This window comes from Leishmania mexicana, chromosome 34 (genome assembly GCF_000234665.1).
Source record: "Leishmania mexicana MHOM/GT/2001/U1103 complete genome, chromosome 34".
NCBI lineage: Eukaryota > Euglenozoa > Kinetoplastea > Trypanosomatida > Trypanosomatidae > Leishmania > Leishmania mexicana.
This window is the reverse complement of record NC_018338.1, coordinates 232,219-250,665: the sequence shown is the minus strand read 5'-3', so window position 1 is coordinate 250,665 and position 18,447 is coordinate 232,219. Positions and strand designations below refer to the sequence as shown.

The window sequence follows — 18,447 nt, the reverse complement described above, 5'->3', positions numbered from 1 at the left end:
GTTTTGCCTTTGCTCTGTGTTGCTGACCACCGCGCTGTGCGGTGCAGACGTGCACCTGCAGCCGGTGTGTGGAGAAGGATACGGTGATGGTGACGCGGTGACGGAGCCCCGCTGTATGCCGTCCAATGACTCCCTTTCTGGCAATCACCCGTTCCTCCGAGAGAGTACCTGAAGAGAGAGGAGGGAGGGAGGGAGGGAGGGGAGGCGAATGGGCCAAATAACAACACATTTGTATCTGATACGTGCGTGAGACAGGGGCGTGAGGCGATGAGGTGGAGGGAGGGAAGCAGACCAGTCGGTGAGGGCGCTTACTCTCGTGACCTCAACACTCACCCACCCCCTTTCGTGTTGTCTGGTGTGGCCCGCACGCCCGCACGCCCGCACCCATTGGGTGCGCTGGACTGAAGGGCAAGGAGGCAGGAGTCTTCCTTCGGCAAGAGAGGGATGGGGTGGGGGGGCGGGAGCCGTCTTGCATGCGTTGCTGTTGTTTGTTGGTTGTGAGCCGAGGAGCGCACCTCGCCGTGCAGCCAAACGCGCCTTCTTGTTGTGTATTATGCGATTAGACAGTGTTAAACATACACGAGAGAAACAGACAGAGGGGGAGGGGCAGCTACCATTCTTTCAGTCCGCACCGAGCCCACTCCAACTCTCCACCACCACCACCACCGAAAAAAAAGGCAAAGCAGCGCGGGCACAAATTCCCACACCTCAACCCGAAGGGGGGGGGTGGAACAAAGCAAAAGGAGACACAGCGATGGCGCTGGGCGTGACAAATGCCGGGGGATGGCCTGGTGGAGGCACGCGTTCCACAGTGCGCACTTCCCGAACCCGAGATTTCCCCCTCCTCCCCCCTCTGCACGCAGGCCTGTTTCTGCGTATTGGCCTTTCCTACTCGCTTGCTTGCTTGCGCTGGTGCGCCAGGAGGGAGAGCGAGGGAGGCTCGAAGCAGTGAGGGAGCCCGTCCGTCGACGAAGCGCTGTCGTCAACAAGCACGAAGAACAGCACTGGATGCGTTGATGCACCAAATACGTGCGTCACTTTTCCGCCTTTTCGCCTGTGGAAGAGGCACTAAGCGTTGCGGCGGGACTGCTGCATCTGGTTGCGTTCCTCCCGCTCCATCTGGCGACGGCTGCGCTTCAGAGCCTTCTTTGTGTTCTGCGTCACTTGCTGATCGCGGCGAGCCTCGTGGATGCTGGCAAGCTGTGTCTTGAGTGTCACGAGCACCTTATCCAAGGGCACACGAGCAGTAGCCGCATCCGCTTCGTCACTGTCGTCAGCTGCGGCCACCGCCGCCGCAGAGCGTGAGCGCTTCTTGCCTAGCGGTGCTTCATCGTCCTCCTTCGCTACCGATGCGTCCGCTCGAACCGGCGCGGCCAGCTCGTGGCGGTGCCCCTCCAGCTGTTGCACCACAACCCCGGTCACCTGAAAGGCGATGAGCGAGATCTTCTCGGAGATCGGCTTCGCCCGCAGTCCTAGCCCGAGCAACGGCACCACACACTCGCGTAGCAGCGCCGCTGAGCAGAGTTGGGTCTGCGTCAGCCACCGCACCTGTGTGTTGTGAACGCTGTATGCCAGGTTCGGCTCCGCGTCGTCACTGGCATTGGCCGTTACCTCGTGCGGCAGCACCGACGCCCAGCCGCCAAACAGCTGCAGTAGCGTGGTGCTGCGTACCATGTAGTTCACAAGGCTTTCCTGCTGCACCACTGGAGAGGTGAGAGAACAGAGCTGATGCTGCAGCGATGTGTACACGGTGTGCACACGCTGCTGAACATCTCGATGGTAGCGGTGCCGGCCGGTCGCGGCGGCGCGTGTCAGAGCGAAGAGCGCCAGTTGGACCTGGGCTCGCAGCACGTAGATGGCGACCTTGAGCAGCTCGCTTCGAAAGGGGTTGGCAATGGCGCTGTGGGCGTTGTACATCTCCATCGCCACATCAGATGTGCTCACGATACCGAGGAGACGCTTCAGGAGGCTGGAGAAGGCGTGCAGTGTCTGCAAGGCTCGTGCGACGGCCGCCTTTGAGGGCATGCTTGCCGCTTCTGTGACGAACAGGAGAGCGGCTACGTCGCCGCAGCTTTTGCTCGCCGTGGCGTCGTCGTCGGTTGGGTCACTGTCTGCCTGCTGGCATGCGGACTCCTGCCACGCGTCCTCTTGCAGGTAGTGACAGTGGCGTTCGACGTAGGTGTAGAGGTAGTGTCGCAACACCCGCATCGCCACCGCACGCACCCACGGATGGGTGTGCAGAATGAGCACTTCGGTGATGTGGGGTAGGAGGCGTGACGCCAGCAGCGGGTACAGCTCGTGCGGCAGCGCTGTCAGCATCGTCTCCGCGGCGCGCAGGCTATAGAAGATGTACGTCCACCCTTCCATCTCCACCTTTTCACGCGACTTCGCGGATAGCTGATTGAGCTGCTTGTTGCGACGCGCGGCAGCGAGTTGATCGAACATGCATCCGTCAAGCACAGCCTCGACTGACCATGCGCAACAGGCCTGGAAGGCAGCACGGTTCTGCGCCTTGGCTGCTGCTGCGTCCTCGTCGCCGTCTTCGTCTTCGCCGCTCTGGTCGGCGCCGAGCTCGTAGAACTCTGCCAGCGCAGGGAGAATGGCGGCCCACGTTTGCACACCCATGCTGCGCGTCGCCCGCGGCTGCGCAGCGGTCATCCACGACGACAGGATAGGGACCAGTACATCGACGCCGGCGCAGCGTGCCAGGTGCTGGAGAACGGTGCCGCCCTGCCGGCGACACTCGACCCATTCACTGCCCGTCACTGTCGCCGCTAGCGGCACTAGCAGCACCGGCGCCTCCTCACGCAGGATGACAGCGGGTAGTCGCAGAATGAGCGCGTCGAGCAGCTCCAGCAGCGCCGTGCGCCCCGTCAGCTCCGGGTAGTCGAGGTTGCGGCAGTAGAGGTCGATGTGCGACTTGAACTTCTCCGGCGTCAGGCGGTACTCTAGGAGGAAGCGGACAAGGATGAGGATGCAACGGCGCCGAATGACGCGGTGCGCGCTCCAGTGCAGCAGCAGCTCTGTGATGATGTCCATCAAGTCGTATACTTCAGCGATGTGCACGTGCTTGCCGAGGACGGCGTAGAGGAGACTAAGGGAAACAGACATGTACTCGTTCCGTTCCATCAGCTCAGCACGGACGAGCTTCACGAGCTGAACTGCGTTGGACTCCGAGACGACGTACTTCTGGTGAGCTACCATGGCCGCCGTGAGGCGGATGGCTCGCTGCTTGATAACAGAGCCGCGCTCAATGAAGCTGGTCACGGTCTCGAAGAGCTCTTTCTGCAGCCCGTTGACAGCGTCGAGCGGTGGTCGCAGGGAGACAAGTGCGAGCAGGCAATCGAGCGCGTTCGCCACGACCGCGTCGCTGCCCTCGCCCTGCAGGCAAGTAAGAACGGCAGGGACGAGCGACTCGAGCAGGTCACGGTGCTCGCGCGTGAAGGTGACCGTGAGATCGCTTCCAGGAGCTAGGAGGGCCGTGGCCAGGTGTGCCTCGCCACGCGCCTGACGGGCAACGTTCTTCGCGTCCCCTTCTGCCACTGCCTGCGCCTCCGCAAACGTCCCCAGCCCATCCACGTTCTCGTCGTTCTCGACTGCGTCAGTGCCCGCTGCGCCACCCTCTTCCTCCTCATCCTCCTCCGATCCGCGCTCTGTGTTAGCCTCCTGCGCTTCATCGACGTGATCCTCCTCGTCTTGGACGCCCTCGTCGTCGCCTGACATGGCACCACCCTCCCCATCTGCCTCCCGCTCCTGCTGCCGCGCACGGTGGTGGCGCAGCATGTCCAGCTTCATGGCCGCCTTCGAGTAACGCTTCTCCTTGCCGATCCCTAACACCTGCTTCAGCACGCTGAGCAGAAACTTCAAGAGGAACTCGTCGAGGGTGTCGAGCACAATGGCCGTGACCGGGTCCTCGCGGTAGAAGTTCTTCGCCGCCTCCATCACTTCTTTCCCGTACCGACCGCGATACACCCGCAGCTTCTGCTTCTGCTGCGTGGCCAGGATGGTATGCGCACTGAAGTCGACGTCGACGCGCTCCGGCACCGGGGCGACGAGGAAGTTCTGATCCAGCTGCTCCTTGCGGCTCTGGTGTACTGCCGTGTGCAGGATGATGTGCGCGTTGCCGCGGATGCGACGCGTGCCATTCTTTGCCTCGAACGCGACGATCTTCTCCTCGCGCGTGCGATTGTGCTGGTCGAGCAGGCGGTGCACCTGCTCAAACGACTTCTCGACCGACATGGTCGGGTTCGTCATGATGGAGCGTGCCACGCGCACGGCGAGCAGGCGCACCTTGTTCACGAAAATCAGATCCGCACTTCCGCCCTTGCTGATGGTCAGGTACTTGCTCTTCATCTCCTGCACCAGCAATGCGCGGGCTCTGGCGCTGCCATGCAGCTCTTCCGCGCTGATGGCGGTGTCGGATGGCGGTGTGAGCACCCAGGTGATGCGGTGAAGGAACGCCTTCATCACTGTCTCGGCGTCGCAGTGCTTGCCGAGAAAGGCGAAGCCCTGCAACGCCCGGTTGCGTTTCACTTCGACCATGGTGCTCATCACCTCCACCTGCTCTTTTTGCACACCCACCTCGCCAAGGTAGTCGTCCAAGAAGATGAGCAGCAGGTCCTCCAACACCTCTGTGAGGCAGTCAATGCCGTGCCGATAGTCGAACCTGGCGTGCGTGGCGGTGCCAAGCTCTTGCAGCAGTGCTTCCTCCGCGCGCTCGACGACGGTGTCCTCGTCTACCTCCTCGGCCGGTGGCGCCTCTGTTCCGCTCTTGCCATCCTTGTCTGATGCCTCCTCTGTGCGCTGCCGGCGCGACGGGGGCGATGACGGGCTGTTGCGCTGGTGCTGTTTCTTTGCTCCCTCAAGGGCCTCCTGCACTGGATCATGAGGAGCACTACGAGCGGGCGAGTGGGAGGCGGCGGCCACTGCAGCGAACGAGGAGGACTTGGACGGTTGCAGGAGCTTGCTGTTCGGCTCATAGAGCTGGTGCAGGAGGGTCACGAGTGTGTAGCCGAGCACGTGAAGTTGGTAGCCGTGAACGAGATTGTCCTTCAGCTTTGTCACCACGAACTTCAGCTTGGACGGCCCCGTCTCCTGCAGCATCGCACCAAGGATTCGGCGCGCGCTCTCCCGATGCTTGTCATTCTTTGTGCGCAGCTTCTTGATGAGCTCGTCGAGCAGGTGGTCGACGTGCACGTTGAAGCGGTCTTCTGGGAAGTGCTTTACAATCTTTGTGATTGCCATCGCCACTGGCAGCTGCAGCAGCGCATTTTTCGCCCGCGCCGACGCCGCGTCTTCGCGCTCCTGCTCCTGACGCACGGCAGTAATGCTGTGCTGGTTGACGGCGCCGCGGCCACTGATTGCCTTGTTCGCTTCCTTGTCGCCCAAGTAGCTGTACAGTTGCGGCAGCACGTCGACCTCGAGCACTCGCATCACCTTCGCATGACGATACTCGCGCTGCTTCGCGGACAGCTCGGCGCGCACCGCATCGTCCACGTCGTTGACTTCGTCTTCCTCCACCTCCCCATCATCGCCAACGGGGGCCGCCGCACCTTCGGCGCTGGCCTCGGCAGGGTCGTCCAGAAAATGGAAGGTGCTGAGCACCTGCACCACGCCGCGCAGCATCGTCGCTCGCAAGTTGGCATTCGCATTCGCGTTCGAGAGGAAGAGCGACAGCACGCGGTAGTACGCCATCCAGGGCAGGCGCGCTGCAATGGAGCTCACTGTGAGCAGCACGGCGTCGCAGTAACCACGCGCGCGCCCCTCCGTCAGGTTGGCCTGGTTGCGCTTGCCCTCCGCAAAGTCCTTCACAGCGCTCAACAGAAACGGCACAAAGACGCGCAACACGTCACGCACGTTCATATCTGGGGCGTGCTGCCGCAGCACCGCCAGGGCGTGTAGGCGGCACCTATGCTGGACGTGGCCGACGTTGGCGTAGAAGTTCTGCTCCGTGTTGGGGGAGTACAGCAGGGCGAAGCTTGGGAACTCAGCGCTGAAGTGACGCCCGAAGCCCTCAAAGGCCTGCATGTGCGCACAGCGAATGTGAACATCCTTGGCCACGACGCCGCGCCGCAGGGAGGCGAGAACCTCGTGGCGTAGCGTAGTCTCCAGCAGCTGTGTCCTGTACGCTAGCTGCTGCTCCGTGAGTGCTACAGTGCCGCTGCTGCGCTGGCCTCCCAGGGAGGCGTAGCGCACCATCGAGTGCAGCAGAGGCAGCACAAGCGCGCGGATTGTCTGCTCGGGGTCTCGCAGGAAGAAGACGACGTTCGCGGCCAGAACTGCCATTGCCTCGGCCCCAAGCACCGGCGCATGCTCCTTGTCGAGAGGCAGCTGCACGTCCTCCGCACCGTCATACGCGCGCACCTTCCGCACCGCGCTGGTACCGCTTCCGCCTTTGCCGTTGCTGCTGGCCGTACAGCCGCGGTGAAGGGCGCCGTAGTTGCCGAAGTGGGCGAAGAAATCGTGAAGAGAGTGCAGGGTGTGGTAGCGCAGTTCGAAATCGTACCGCTCAAACGCCTCGTCGTTCTCAAAACTGTTCAGGCAGGCGACCGCACGCGCCGCCGCGGCGAGCTGGCGACGGAACCACTCCACCCGTGACGGGCCGTCCGACGGCGACGAGGTTGGCAGTGCGAGCTTTGTCACTGCCAACGACAGTATGGCGCAGAGGGTGTGCCGGGCATGTGGGTTGACGACCAAGTTGAAGAGCCGCACCAACGGCTGCCAGTGCGCTCGGTAGTCAACCTCCGCCACCTGCTCCATCAACGCCTGGGCGATGCCTGTCACCATTTGCGTTGTGGGCGCGTCCGTCATGCACACGGGGTGGGCGACCATCTTCAGGGCAAGCTCGAGCAGGCGGTTCAGCATGCTCGTCAGCGAGGACGCCGATGCCGACGTCACCGAGTCGACACGCAGGAATCGCGACAGCTGCGCAATGGTGCGCATCACCTCTCGCCACATGGACACACTGAGGGACATGATGGACGTTGGCCTTTCTCGGTCACGCGCACTTTGGCGGCCCTTTGGCGAGGCCGTGCGGGTCGGCTTGCCGCTGCGTGACGACCTTCGCTGCGCTGCGCGGGCAGCCACTGGCTCCTCCGAGCCCGTTGACGCTGCCGCGGTTACTGTGGTCATCGCTGCCGCCGCGGCTTCCTTTTCCTCTCGCGCGGCGCCAGAAGTGAGGAGGGTGTAGAGGGAGGTGAAGACGCGCACAATGTGCTTCTCCAGGAAGGCGTGCCGAAACGTCGTCCTCACCGGCCGGCGACTGCTGCACACTCCGCCCTTCTTTCCCGCAACAACCGCAGGTACACCGGGGAGCTCGTTCACCGGCTCATCTGCGCAGCTCAGCAGCTCCGATACGCAGCGGAGACCTTCGTTGAGAGTCTGCATCGAGGCACGGTGCACGGAGGCCGCATTGTGGTTCACGGCGAACACCTCCTCCAGAGTCCCGACGGCAACGTCGGGGTAGGCGGAAAAGAGCGGAAGAAGGGCCGGGCTGCGGACCCACGCCGTCAAGAGGCGCAGCACCGGGCTAACAGAGCTCTTTGCCGCCACCGCAACAGCGCCCCGCCCGGGGCGTTTGACAAGCGCGCCACTGCCACCGTCCAGCGTGGTGCCTTTCGAGTTCTCAAACAGCATGGTGAGATAGCGCGTGAAGAGAGGGAGTGCTGTCGCGGCGGCGGCATGGCCCACTGCGCTACTACTCCCGCGGACGCTCGGGTCACTCCTGCCACGCAGCACATCCATGACGTCCTCAGGGAACTGCTCGAACAGCAGCGCCACAATCGCCGTGGCGGCGCGGCGGACGTGGGTCAAAGATGTCGAGAGAGCGCTGGTGGCCAGTGACTTATTCAGCAGCGCAGCCCACCGCCGCGCTCGCTCCCCCTGCGGCGTCGCTTCGTGGCTGGTGAGACTCGCAAGCAGGTCGTCCACCGGTGCACGCAGCGACTGCTTGCACGCTACAAGGTAGGCTTGGAGGGCCACGTGAAGGCACGTTGACACGTAGACGGAGAAGCGCTGCCCCACGGCGTGCAGCATCGCCTCTAGGAGGCGCAGCGCTCTGCTGAGCTGCTTCAGGAAGCGCTCAAGGCGTCGAATACCATGATGGCTGGAGCGCCGGCGCGGCTCCGAGACCGTGGCCGTGCCCCCGGCACAGTCACTGGAGCCACATGCCTCTTTCGGCGGCGACATGCCGCACCCTCCGTACACAATGTCCTCCCATACGTTGGCGAGAAAGTTGTATACACCCGCGCCGTCAGCAGCCACAGACGCCAACGTCGTGGATGCCGGCATGGCGAAGGACAAGAGGCGATGCAGCAGCTGGTCAAACACCTCTGCAAGAGGGTCCTTTGCTGCAGCGCCGGGGCTGCTGCTGCTGCTGCTGCTGCTCACCGCCGCCGATGGGGTGAGATGGTCGAGGTAACTCATCAGCCGCCGACTCAGCACCGCCTGGTCCTTCAGCTTCTTCTTGGACACCGTCGTCAGCAGCTTCGGCAACGCGAGGGACAGAGCTGACGAGACGTACGCGACAACGTCGTGCGTCGGCACGTCGCTCTCGACGTGGAAGGTGCTGAGGAAGGTGAAGAGGTTCTTCATGCTGTCACAGTACGGGACGAGCTTTGCGTGATACGCGTGAAACGGCTCCACGCGCAGGCGCTTGAGGTTGTCCACGGCTACGCGCTGCAGCCGCGGGTTCGCCTCCGAGAGGTACGATAGGAATATGCCCTGCAGCTCCGCATTTCGGGCGTCAATGTCACGCTGCACGGCCTCGGTTACATGCCTGCGCTGATGGGCCGTCAATACCCCACTCGGCGCGGCGGCGCATGCCCGCATCGCGACCTCCAGTCGCTGGTCGAAGTTGCGCAGCTGCGAGCCGTCGACGCCGCTTGCATGGCGGTTGCGCTCCACCGCGACAAGTTCGAGCACGACATCCTCCACGAGGTGCACCTTGCGATCGATTGCGGAGCTCGACTTCACCATCGCCTCCATAATGGAGAGGAACGTCTGGGCAAGAGTGGAGCGGTCAGTGGAGGTGGCGTACAAGGCGGCCGTGGTGACGCCGGTGCCTTGCTGCTGCTTGCCAATGGTCGTCGCTTTCGCTGCGTCGACCGAATTCCTCATGCAGCGCTGCGACAGCATCCAATGCTGATCCCACCGTACTACCTCGTAATCGGCCTTGGTGCTGTTCAGCAGAGTCACCGCCGCAGTGCTGTACTGCGTGCTGGAGAAGGCGCGGCTCACCAGCTCACCCTTAACGTGGCGCTGCTGGTCGGTGAGGTGGATGCCGTAGAGGCATGGCAGCTGGGCCAGTTGCGCCTGGCACAATGCGGTGGCGGCCGCTGTGTAGTCCGTATTGTCAGCGACCGCGTGTTCATCCCCACGCAGGCGCACCGCCTCCACCGATGAGCTCGCATCACCGGCGGCGACTACATCACCCATGACCAGTACTCTAGCGTAAACGCCCACGACGGAGTTCCACACCACCGGTTCCAGCCGCCGGAGACGCTGTGGCATGTGGTGCTGCGCCGGCGTGGCGAGGCTTGTGCTACTACTGCCACCTTTCAGGGTCTCTTCGTCTCCGTGCTCAGCTCGCCTCTCCTCAGTGTCGCGGCCGTCGTCGTCGTTGTCGAGGTCCTTGACGTGCATCAGACCCGTCTGCTCCTGCGCCACCAAACTGCACAGCACCTTTGACGCGATCTCCCACGCGCCGGTGAACTTCATGTAGAGAAAACCAATCATTGTGCGCGCAATGAGTTGACGATGGAAGGGCTGTGTGATGGTGCCAGACTCCACTTGGTATGTCAGTAGTGATAGCTCCTGCTGCATGCCGTCGAGCTTGCCAGTGTGCGAGAGCGGGTTGAAGCGCGCGGCGCTGAGCAGTGCATCAATCAGGTCGAGCGGCACTGCTGGAGCACCGACCAGACGGTCTGCCATGTCCAGGGATGGATGGCACACTAGGCGTAGCAGCCGCAGCGCCAGTAGGCGGAGACTGGCAATCGGGGCGGCGAGACACTCGAGGAGCACATCCTGCACAAACGCTGTGTGAAGGACACTTGGCAGCGCCGCACGCAGGGTGCGCAGGACTGCTCGTGTGTGAGCAGGGAGCGCCTCCGCTGCAAGAGGGGGCTTGCCACGCATCTGCGCGACCGCAGCGGCCCCGGTTCCAGAGTCCTCCCCGTAGAGCTGACTGTTCGAGTCGAGACTGAACATCCAGAGCAGAGCGTGCAGCAACACCTCTGCGCCGTGCAGGAGCTGAACGCGCGTCTCATCCGACACGGCGGTCGTGGCTGCCGCAAGCACCGTGTCTTCGTCGACGGGGTTGTTGGTGCTGCTGCTTCCCGAGGTTTCACGGGGTGAGGTGGCCGCGCGAAGCTGCTGGAAGCCATGCACGAGCACCGCCACGGTGCGGCAAAGGTGACGCAGGCCCTCTTGCTCCTCGTCGCGTGTAGCGCTGTCGTTGTGCACATCGTCCTCGACCGCGTGTTTACTCTTCTTCAGTGCCTTCTTCAGCAGCTTCGTGCCACTGCGTGCGGAAGGCCCGATGGTCAGCTGCAACAGCATGGCCGCCACCTCCGCGTACAAGGCATAGACAGCTGGGTCCAGCACGGTGGCGCGAACCAACGACGACGCCGCTGCGGCTGTCCTCGCTGCCGGTCGAGACGACTTTGCATCTTCCTGGTCTTGCTCCTCGATACTCTGCAAGAGGCTCAGGAGGGACGCCTTCACGGGAGAGGTCGAGGATGGCGTTGCCGCTACTGTGGTGGATACCAGCAGCTGGATGAGCGGCAAGGCGCAAGACGCGTAGGCCATTGCCTCTGACGCAGTCGAGGACGGTGCTGAGCGCTGCGTTACCTTGTAGTACTGGAGAAGCTCCAGTGTCATGGACTCGAGTACGTCCCGCATCGACACTTCTTTGTCTGTTGCTGCAACGGCGCTGTTTCCTTTGGTGTTGTTCCGCTTGACTGCGGTGGACGGCATGGACTTGAGGCGCAGCAGCTGTTGCAGCGGGCTCACTGCCATGTGCTGCGTGTGGTCCTGCAGGAGTCGGCTCAGCAGCACCGCACGCCGTACGCTTGACTGGCGCAGCGCGGTGATCATAGCATCGTCGAGTGAGGTCGACGGCTCGGCCGTATGAGTGGCTGCACTGCACAGCTCGCGCACGTTGGCTGTGGCGCCCTGCCAGAGGGCCATCCCGATCGTGTGCAGGAGGGTGAGAGCAAAGGGGGTAAGGTAGGACGGGATGCGCAGGTGCTCGCTGCGGCGCTGCGCACGCTTCGCGGCGTAGGTGCCCCCCGCTTCTTCCCCATCGGCGTCGTCATCATCGGACGACACGTAGGCGTCTTCGCGGGTGTCGTGCAGGCCTGCGGTGCTGCCAACACGACGTGCGCCACCTTCCCCTCCCGCGAGATCACGCGCGTCAGCCTCCTCAGCCATGCGTCGCTCTTGCTCGAGGGCGAAAGCGTAGTTCTTCTGCAGCACATCTTGCGCGAAGGCGAAGAGGATCTGCTGCGCCTGTTCACAGCGGTGACACTGCGCGACGTGCGGCGACGCCTTCGTGGCCGCCTTGACGCACACCTGCACCGCTGCCTTGGCAACCGGCACAAACCACTGCTGCAGCTGCAGGATATGCGAAGACGCATCCGCACCGGCGCCCACGGTGGAGCCAAGGCAGGGAGATAGACAGAGCGGGGAGAGGAGACCGAGAACGGCAGCCGCCACCTCGAGCAGAGATGTCGCACCCGCTGCAGCTTGCGCCTTTGCATCGTCAGTGTCCAAGGAGGCACTGGAAGGTGGGTGGCGAAGTACTGCGAGCAGCTGCGCTGCGAGGCGCTGCAGTAGCGCTGACTCACGACTGTCAACCCACAACGCGAAGTTCACCGATCCCATCATGGCCGTAAGGAAATCAATGTACTGTGGCCAAGACGGCGAAAAGCAGGTCGAGTCAAGGCTGAGCACGGCCGCTGCGAGGATGCGGTGGCTGGGGCGAATGGTGGCGCTCTTCACGGCGGAGACGCCACCGTCTTCCTTCGCCGCCGCCGCCGAAGCGCTGCCGTCGAGCTTGTCCTCGTCGGAAGAGTCTGGCCGAAGGAAGGCAGAGTGCTTCTTAGTTTCCCGCAGCACTATCGCGGTGGCATTTCCGAGTGCTAGGCTGCCGATGTTGCGCAGAAGGTACTGGGCCCCCTGCACGTCACTGTTACTAAGCACGGTCGCACCCTCCTCCCCTTCCTCGCCGTGATCTGGCAGGCTAAACACGGCAGACCAGCGCGTGGAGTGAAGGTTGGCAGACCGCCGCATCCTCCTGTGTTGCACTGCCGCATCCTCTTCGTCCTCCTCGCTGACCGCGTCGAGGAAGGGGGCAAGCGGGTGTCGAAACTGGTGCAGGAGCCGCACCACATCAACGGGCGAGCGCGCCTCGTCCAAGTCCCCGCCTTGCCGCGTCAGGAGCTGGAAGGCGTGCAAAAGGCGCACATAGTGGGTTTCAAAGGAGGAGCTGAGGGAACCACGCACGCCTCGAAACAGCTCCCCGATAAAATAGGTTAGTCCGTCCACGACTGGATGGTGTGGCAACGTCGTCCGCACAAAATCCAGCAGCTGCGCACCGTTCGCCCAGATTGAAGTGGACGGCGCCGCTTCAACAGAGTTCTGACTGTCGTCGCTCTCCTCGTCACCCAGGCCGTCGTCGCCATCGCGTTCACTGGCGCTGCCGCGACTACTCGTTTCGTCCCAGTCCCGTTCCACGGCTGCCGCTGCAGTTGCGGTCTCTTCGTAGCTGCGCAGCACATCACCACAAGCCTCCTCCACCACCAGCGGCAGCAGAGGATGGCTCAGACGACATAAAAAGGCGAGCAGCTCCGCCGACAGCCGCCGCACGTACTCCTTCGTGTCGTGCAGCTGCGCAACGTATTGCCGAATCACCCGACGAACGAGAGCGGCTTGGGCTGGGTCGGCCCAGGACTCACGCAGCTCGCGACACCACGCCGCCTGCACGGCGAACACTAGTTGCAGCCGGGCCGTGTCAACGATCAAGTGCCCATAGTGGTCATACATGCCAGCCTGCACTGCCTGCTGAAAAATCTGAAAGTAGGGCAGGAACTTGCTGCCCATGTCCCGCACGAACGCAATGGTCAGTCGTGCAAAGGCCTCATACGCCTGCGTCGTCGATCCGTCCCCGTGCTGCCGCTGCACCGACGCGGCTTGCGTGTTTTTTTTTGTGCCTGCCGACTCATCAGTGGTCTCGTCGACGTGGTGCGTTCTGCGGTCGATCAAGCACGCCAGCAGTTTCTGCGCAAGCTGCCGGTGGTGCAGCTGAAAGAGCGAGTTCGTCTCGCACAGTTCCAGCACTTCCCAGCGGAACTTTTTGAAGTCCTTAGAGGTGTGAGAGAGAAGCTGCTCATTAAGCTCGACATAGAAGGCAGGGCGGCCTGCCGTCGAGCTGCCTTCCGCAGCGCTGGTACTCGAGACTGCAAGGCCGAGGCTGAGGTTGCCGAGGACCGTGTGTCCCAGGCCTAGACGCACATGCTCGACGGCATGTCGGAACACCTTTTGCCGTCCCACGAGGGTGTGACCCTTCTTCTTTGGCGGCATTCCGACCACTCGCTCTTACCAGGCGCGGAGATGATGATGCGTCGCGTGTGCGCGTGCGCCTCCCTAGTTTTATCCGTTGCTATTAGGATTAATTGTCGTGTTATCGTATATATATATATGTCGGTGCTTGTGTTGTCTCTTCCCCCTCCACTTCTGTTTCTTCTTCAAGGGGGCAGAGGGGAGAGAAAGGCGCCCAATATTTGGGAGGGAGGCAGGACCCACCCACACACACACACCTACATACAGGGCGCTGCCGCAGTGCGCTAGACACCTGTCCACTTGCTGCTGATGTATATATGTAGATGTGTATATATATGTATATATATATCTTTAGTTGGAATAGCGCATGAGAGGACGCACACTTCCATGTGCCGGCAAGCGAGGGGGAAAAGAATGCGAGGACAGAGGGACAGTCATGCACAGAGGGAGGGAGGGGAGGGGAGGGGAGACGTGTTTAGTGAAAGGAGACGTGCGGACGCGCCTCACCAGAGAGCGGACTCAATGGCATGCACCCATACAGGCCCACATGCTCGCGCCGGGGTGGTCTGCGAAACGCAAACAGCACACATATACGTACACACCCCACGTGGCCTGTGCGTGCGTGAGCAAAGCGCACGCCACCACTCAGGTTTTCTTCTTGTCGCGTTGCATACTTCTGTGCACCCGGGGTGAGGGCAAATGCATGAGCACGGGCCGAGGCGCGTACTCGTAACCCGAGCAGGGGTGCTTGGCCGCTACGGAGTGTCGGTGTAGAGCAAGCTACGGTACACTCCTGCTCGCTGCGGTGGAAGCGGCGCAGCTCCTTCGACTTGCCGTTCGCCGCTGCTCTGCCTTTCGCTTGTGATGATGGATGAGGCACTGCCATCGCCGGCAGCCTCTTGCGCTTGCGACAGCGCCGAGATGTTGACGCTGCTGCCGGCACTGCGGCGCCCTTGCGCGATGTTCTCCAGTAACCAGCTGGACGGGCGAGCCTCCTGCCGGTGTGACGCGCCTCCATACAAAGAGGCGCTGCCAGGAAGAACCGGCGCCGCTACGAGGGCGATGAGCGCTGCGAGGCGATCGAGAAAAACCTTGAAGCGTCGCAAATAAGCCAGGGTGCGAGCGGTGCTGGGATCTCCTGGCGCCGGCGACGCAGACGTCGGAGACGCTGAAGAAGAGGGTGAGGTGCACGGCGTTTTCCCGCGCCCATTCTTCTCTGCTACCAGCTGCACGAAAACATCACGTGCTACCGCCATGCTGTAGAGGAGGAAGAATGTGTGCTGGGCACCGCGGGAGTGGACTGGGGTCGCTCCCGACAGCGGCGGCGATGGCTCACGCCAGCAGTCCGCTACATCTACATGGATCCACAAGCTGCTGGTGTCACTGGTGCGTCGATGCCGAAGGTGTGAGGCCAGCGAGTCCACCATAAAGTCCGTGTCCGCCGCGCTGCGCCTTTCCACCACGCTGTCACCGGCTTCCAAGGCAGCGGCAGTTGCTACGAGGGCCTCGAAGAGCGTCCACGAAAGCTCCACTGCTGCACCACCGGCCACCAGCAGTAGACGTCGCCAAGCTCGTTGTGGGTGACCGTCCGTCGCCGACCAGTTGCCGACGCCGTGTGTGACGCCGCTGGCACGCACCCCATCTCTGCGCCGCTTGCGCGACAATGATGAGAGAGGCCTCAGTACCGCTGGATGCGCTTCCTTCGCCTGCGGTGACTGCCACAACTCTTCACGGGTCCACTGATGATAGAGCATTTCACCCAGCTGCCGCGCGGCACCGTCTGGCAGGAGAAAGAACACGTACGTATCTACAGCAGCGTGGGTCACAGTCGTATCAGCGCCGGTTTGAATGTCATGCGCTTGCGCGATGGGGTGCAGGTGGGCCAAGAGAGCACGCTGCGTTGTGGCCATCCACGAGGCCGGCAGTGGCTCTGCGAGGCGCTGTGGCTGGGAAGAGGCGCCAGACGCCGCCGTCAGCCGCTCCAGCGCGTTCTGGAATGCGTTCGGCCTCTGCTGCTCACTCCCCAAAGGGGATGGTGTGCCGTCCACGACGGCGGTGCTCGTCTGCCACCCAGAGACGGCGTGCGCCGTCCAAGGCGAAGACGTCGGTGACGCAACCCACGTCATGTCCACGCATGGAACACCGAGCACGAGAGCTGTACAGGCGGTTGGGGTGAGCGTAGGGAGGAGGCGCAAGCCTGATGGGTTGCTTCGACACGACTGCTGTGGGTATTGCCCCACCACGCACCGGATCGGCGGCGGTGGGTGCGGAGCATCGTTGCATGCCGAATCGGATGCAGACTCACTGTCATCCTCTTCGGCTGCTACGTCTGCCTTCCAGCGAACACGACCGTGCCGCAGGACGGCAAAACACGGAGACAGTCGGGGATGTCGACGGACCAGTGCTGTGTGCAACTCCCAAACATCCTGCATGTGCACGGAGGTCAGCGCATCCTTCACGGTGTGACGGCTCACGCTTGCGAAAGCACCCGCTGTGACAGGGCGTGAATGTTCGCGAGGGACACCTCCGTTGCCGCTCATTTTGTTCCGGGCAGCGCACTCATCTTCACCCACCTCAGCGACTCGTACAGTGGAGTAGGTGCATGGACTCGTCGGTGCCCGGGTAGCGGGACAGCCTTCGTCGCTGCCACCGCTGTCGTCGCTTTTCCTTTCTTCCACCCCGTCCCAGATGACAGACCACCCGGATGTGGAGGAGGCGCGCGCACGCAGAATCGCGTCGATGCTGCCGAGTGGCGCCGGCAGCCGCGTTGATGGCGGCGCCAGACCATCCGCCCCCTCCCTTGTCGTTGGAGACGTCGTCACCGGCCACAGCACGTCGCTCTTGTCCGGCGGTGTAGGGACAGTGTCACGTAAGAGGCAGTGGTGGCGTTGAGCTGTGAAAAACGGAAGCAAGGGCTGAGGAGCGTTCGTGTTGGCTGCCGTGACTGCGGTGCCCCGCGCACCCTTCGCATGCTGGTGGACAGACGCCAAGTGAAGGTTAACCACCGCATCCACGTTCCCCTTTCCACCCTGCTGAGTGTACTCGTCTGCGTTGGCATCTGTAGGTGAGTGCCCCAGAACCTCCTCTCGGCACAGCGGCGTTGGCTCCAGCGTGTTGAGCGCCGCACCGCGCTGCCACAAGCTGGATGACACTATGTCGCGCGGCGCCTGCGCCGTTGCCGCGGAGAACGCTGGAATAGGGATGCCACCTGGCGAGGGAATCAAATCGGCACTGAGCTGGAGGACCGTCGCCACTGCTGCTCCTGCGACGCCGCCGTCCTGCTCCTCAGCCTCAGCTGAGTTGAACGCCTCTTCCTCGATGGTTTCTACGCCGGCGCTGCGCGCCACGCATGCGACATCAGCGGCAGGGTCAGAGGCCTGATTCGCAGTCGCCTGGGTGTCGGGGGCGACCGGGGCTGGAATGGTCGACACCCGTGATGCGATGTCGGCAGCAAACGTGATTTCCTTCCGCGGCCCCCCGGTGCTGCGGCGACGGCGCCGCCCCGCCTCCTCGTCCTGACTGCTCCGCCAGTCTTCAGCACCGGGCACTGGCGGGCGAGGCACGAAGGCGGCTGTGATGAGGTCAACAGAATCGCTGGCAGGTCGCACGTGCCACTGCATGTCGCTGTCGATTTGTTCTCTTGCCTCGTCACGGTTTGCAGAGACTGCCCGTGACTCCGTGATGGACGCAGCGCTGTCCGACGTGTTTGCTGTGAGCCGCCTAAGCGCCCCCTCCAGACCTGGGTACGCCGAATGTAGAGAGTTGCAGAGATCTGCGAGCGGATGCAGAGAAACGAGCATCCACTTGAAGGCAGGGCCAAGACACAGCGGGCACATCTGACGCACCTTGCGTAATTTGCGCGGCTGACGTGACGGCTGTGCATCGATAGAGCGTGCGGCCCGTGGTCCTAGAGGGGTCGCCACTTGCACCTCATCGCAATCGTGGTGCCCATCTGCAGTCTCCTCGGTTGCGTGCGGAGCGCCTCCTGGAGTGCCTGCCGCTGTGCTGTGGCGCAACGATTTCGCGGGTGTAGACACTACAGTCGCAGCAGCCCATCGCGCCTCAGCAGCGCCGACCTCCTTCTCCAGTGTACACCACGGCCATTCTATCATCCGCGGCGCACACCCATTCTCCAGGGCGTTGTTGATGCACTCGTAGCAGAAGCAGTGGCCGCAGGTTTCGATGGCGGCAGGCTGGTGTCGCAGTAGTCGACCGCAGAGAGCGCATGTTAGACTTAGCTTGAGAAGGACGCAGTCGTGCAAGGAGAGAGTGGCGGCGTTGGCGAGGGGCTTCGTCGTGTGTGGCATTGTCGCAGACTGCACGGCGCTCGACGTTGATGTGGCGGTTACAGGGGCCGCTGCGATGGCCTCCGCAGGGGCGCGCTGCTCCTCCGCTGCCGCCGCGTCCAACGCAACGAAAAATTGTGTAAAGGAGAAGTTGGCGAGGGACATTGGTGAGGGCTGGCGCGTCGGTGGGGTGCCGGTGGTTTGTTCATCATGATGATCCGGCGGTCGCTGCGCAGGCGGTGAGGCTGCGAGCTGAGTCACCATGAAGGCGCTGTGTGTATGTGTTTATGTGCGTTGTGATGGTGCCAGATGCACCCCATTTCCTCTATGAGCTCCTCAGCGATGGAGGCGTTTATAAATTGTCTACGGTGCAAAAAAAAACGTTACGCGAGTGCACTGTGGGGCTGTACAGCGGAATCATGTGTGCGCCTGTGTGCCGACAGCAGAGGGTTGGCGCGGCAGAAGCAAGCACAAGAAGGAGGGGGTCGGGGAAAAGGGAAGAGAGCACCAGCTAGATGGAGTAGCATACACAAAGCCACGGCGCTGGGACTCGGGGGCGGGGAGGGGGGGGGGCGTAGAGCTTTCCATGAAGCCACCGCCG

At 62.8% G+C, this 18,447-nt stretch overlaps 2 protein-coding genes across 2 annotated transcripts; both read right to left on the bottom strand.

Annotated features, from left to right (window-relative positions):
- Window positions 1-1,068: 1,068 nt before the first annotated feature.
- Window positions 1,069-13,581, bottom strand: LMXM_34_0670 (conserved hypothetical protein; the record flags this gene model as incomplete). Its single annotated transcript, XM_003879015.1, has 1 exon — window positions 1,069-13,581. The coding sequence occupies one exon, from the start codon at window positions 13,579-13,581 to the stop codon at window positions 1,069-1,071; it is 12,513 nt and encodes a 4,170-aa protein (XP_003879064.1).
- Window positions 13,582-14,315: 734 nt separating this feature from the next.
- Window positions 14,316-18,110, bottom strand: LMXM_34_0660 (conserved RING finger protein; the record flags this gene model as incomplete). The annotated part of the gene is made up of 1 exon (XM_003879014.1): window positions 14,316-18,110. The coding sequence occupies one exon, from the start codon at window positions 18,108-18,110 to the stop codon at window positions 14,316-14,318; it is 3,795 nt and encodes a 1,264-aa protein (XP_003879063.1).
- Window positions 18,111-18,447: the final 337 nt, after the last annotated feature.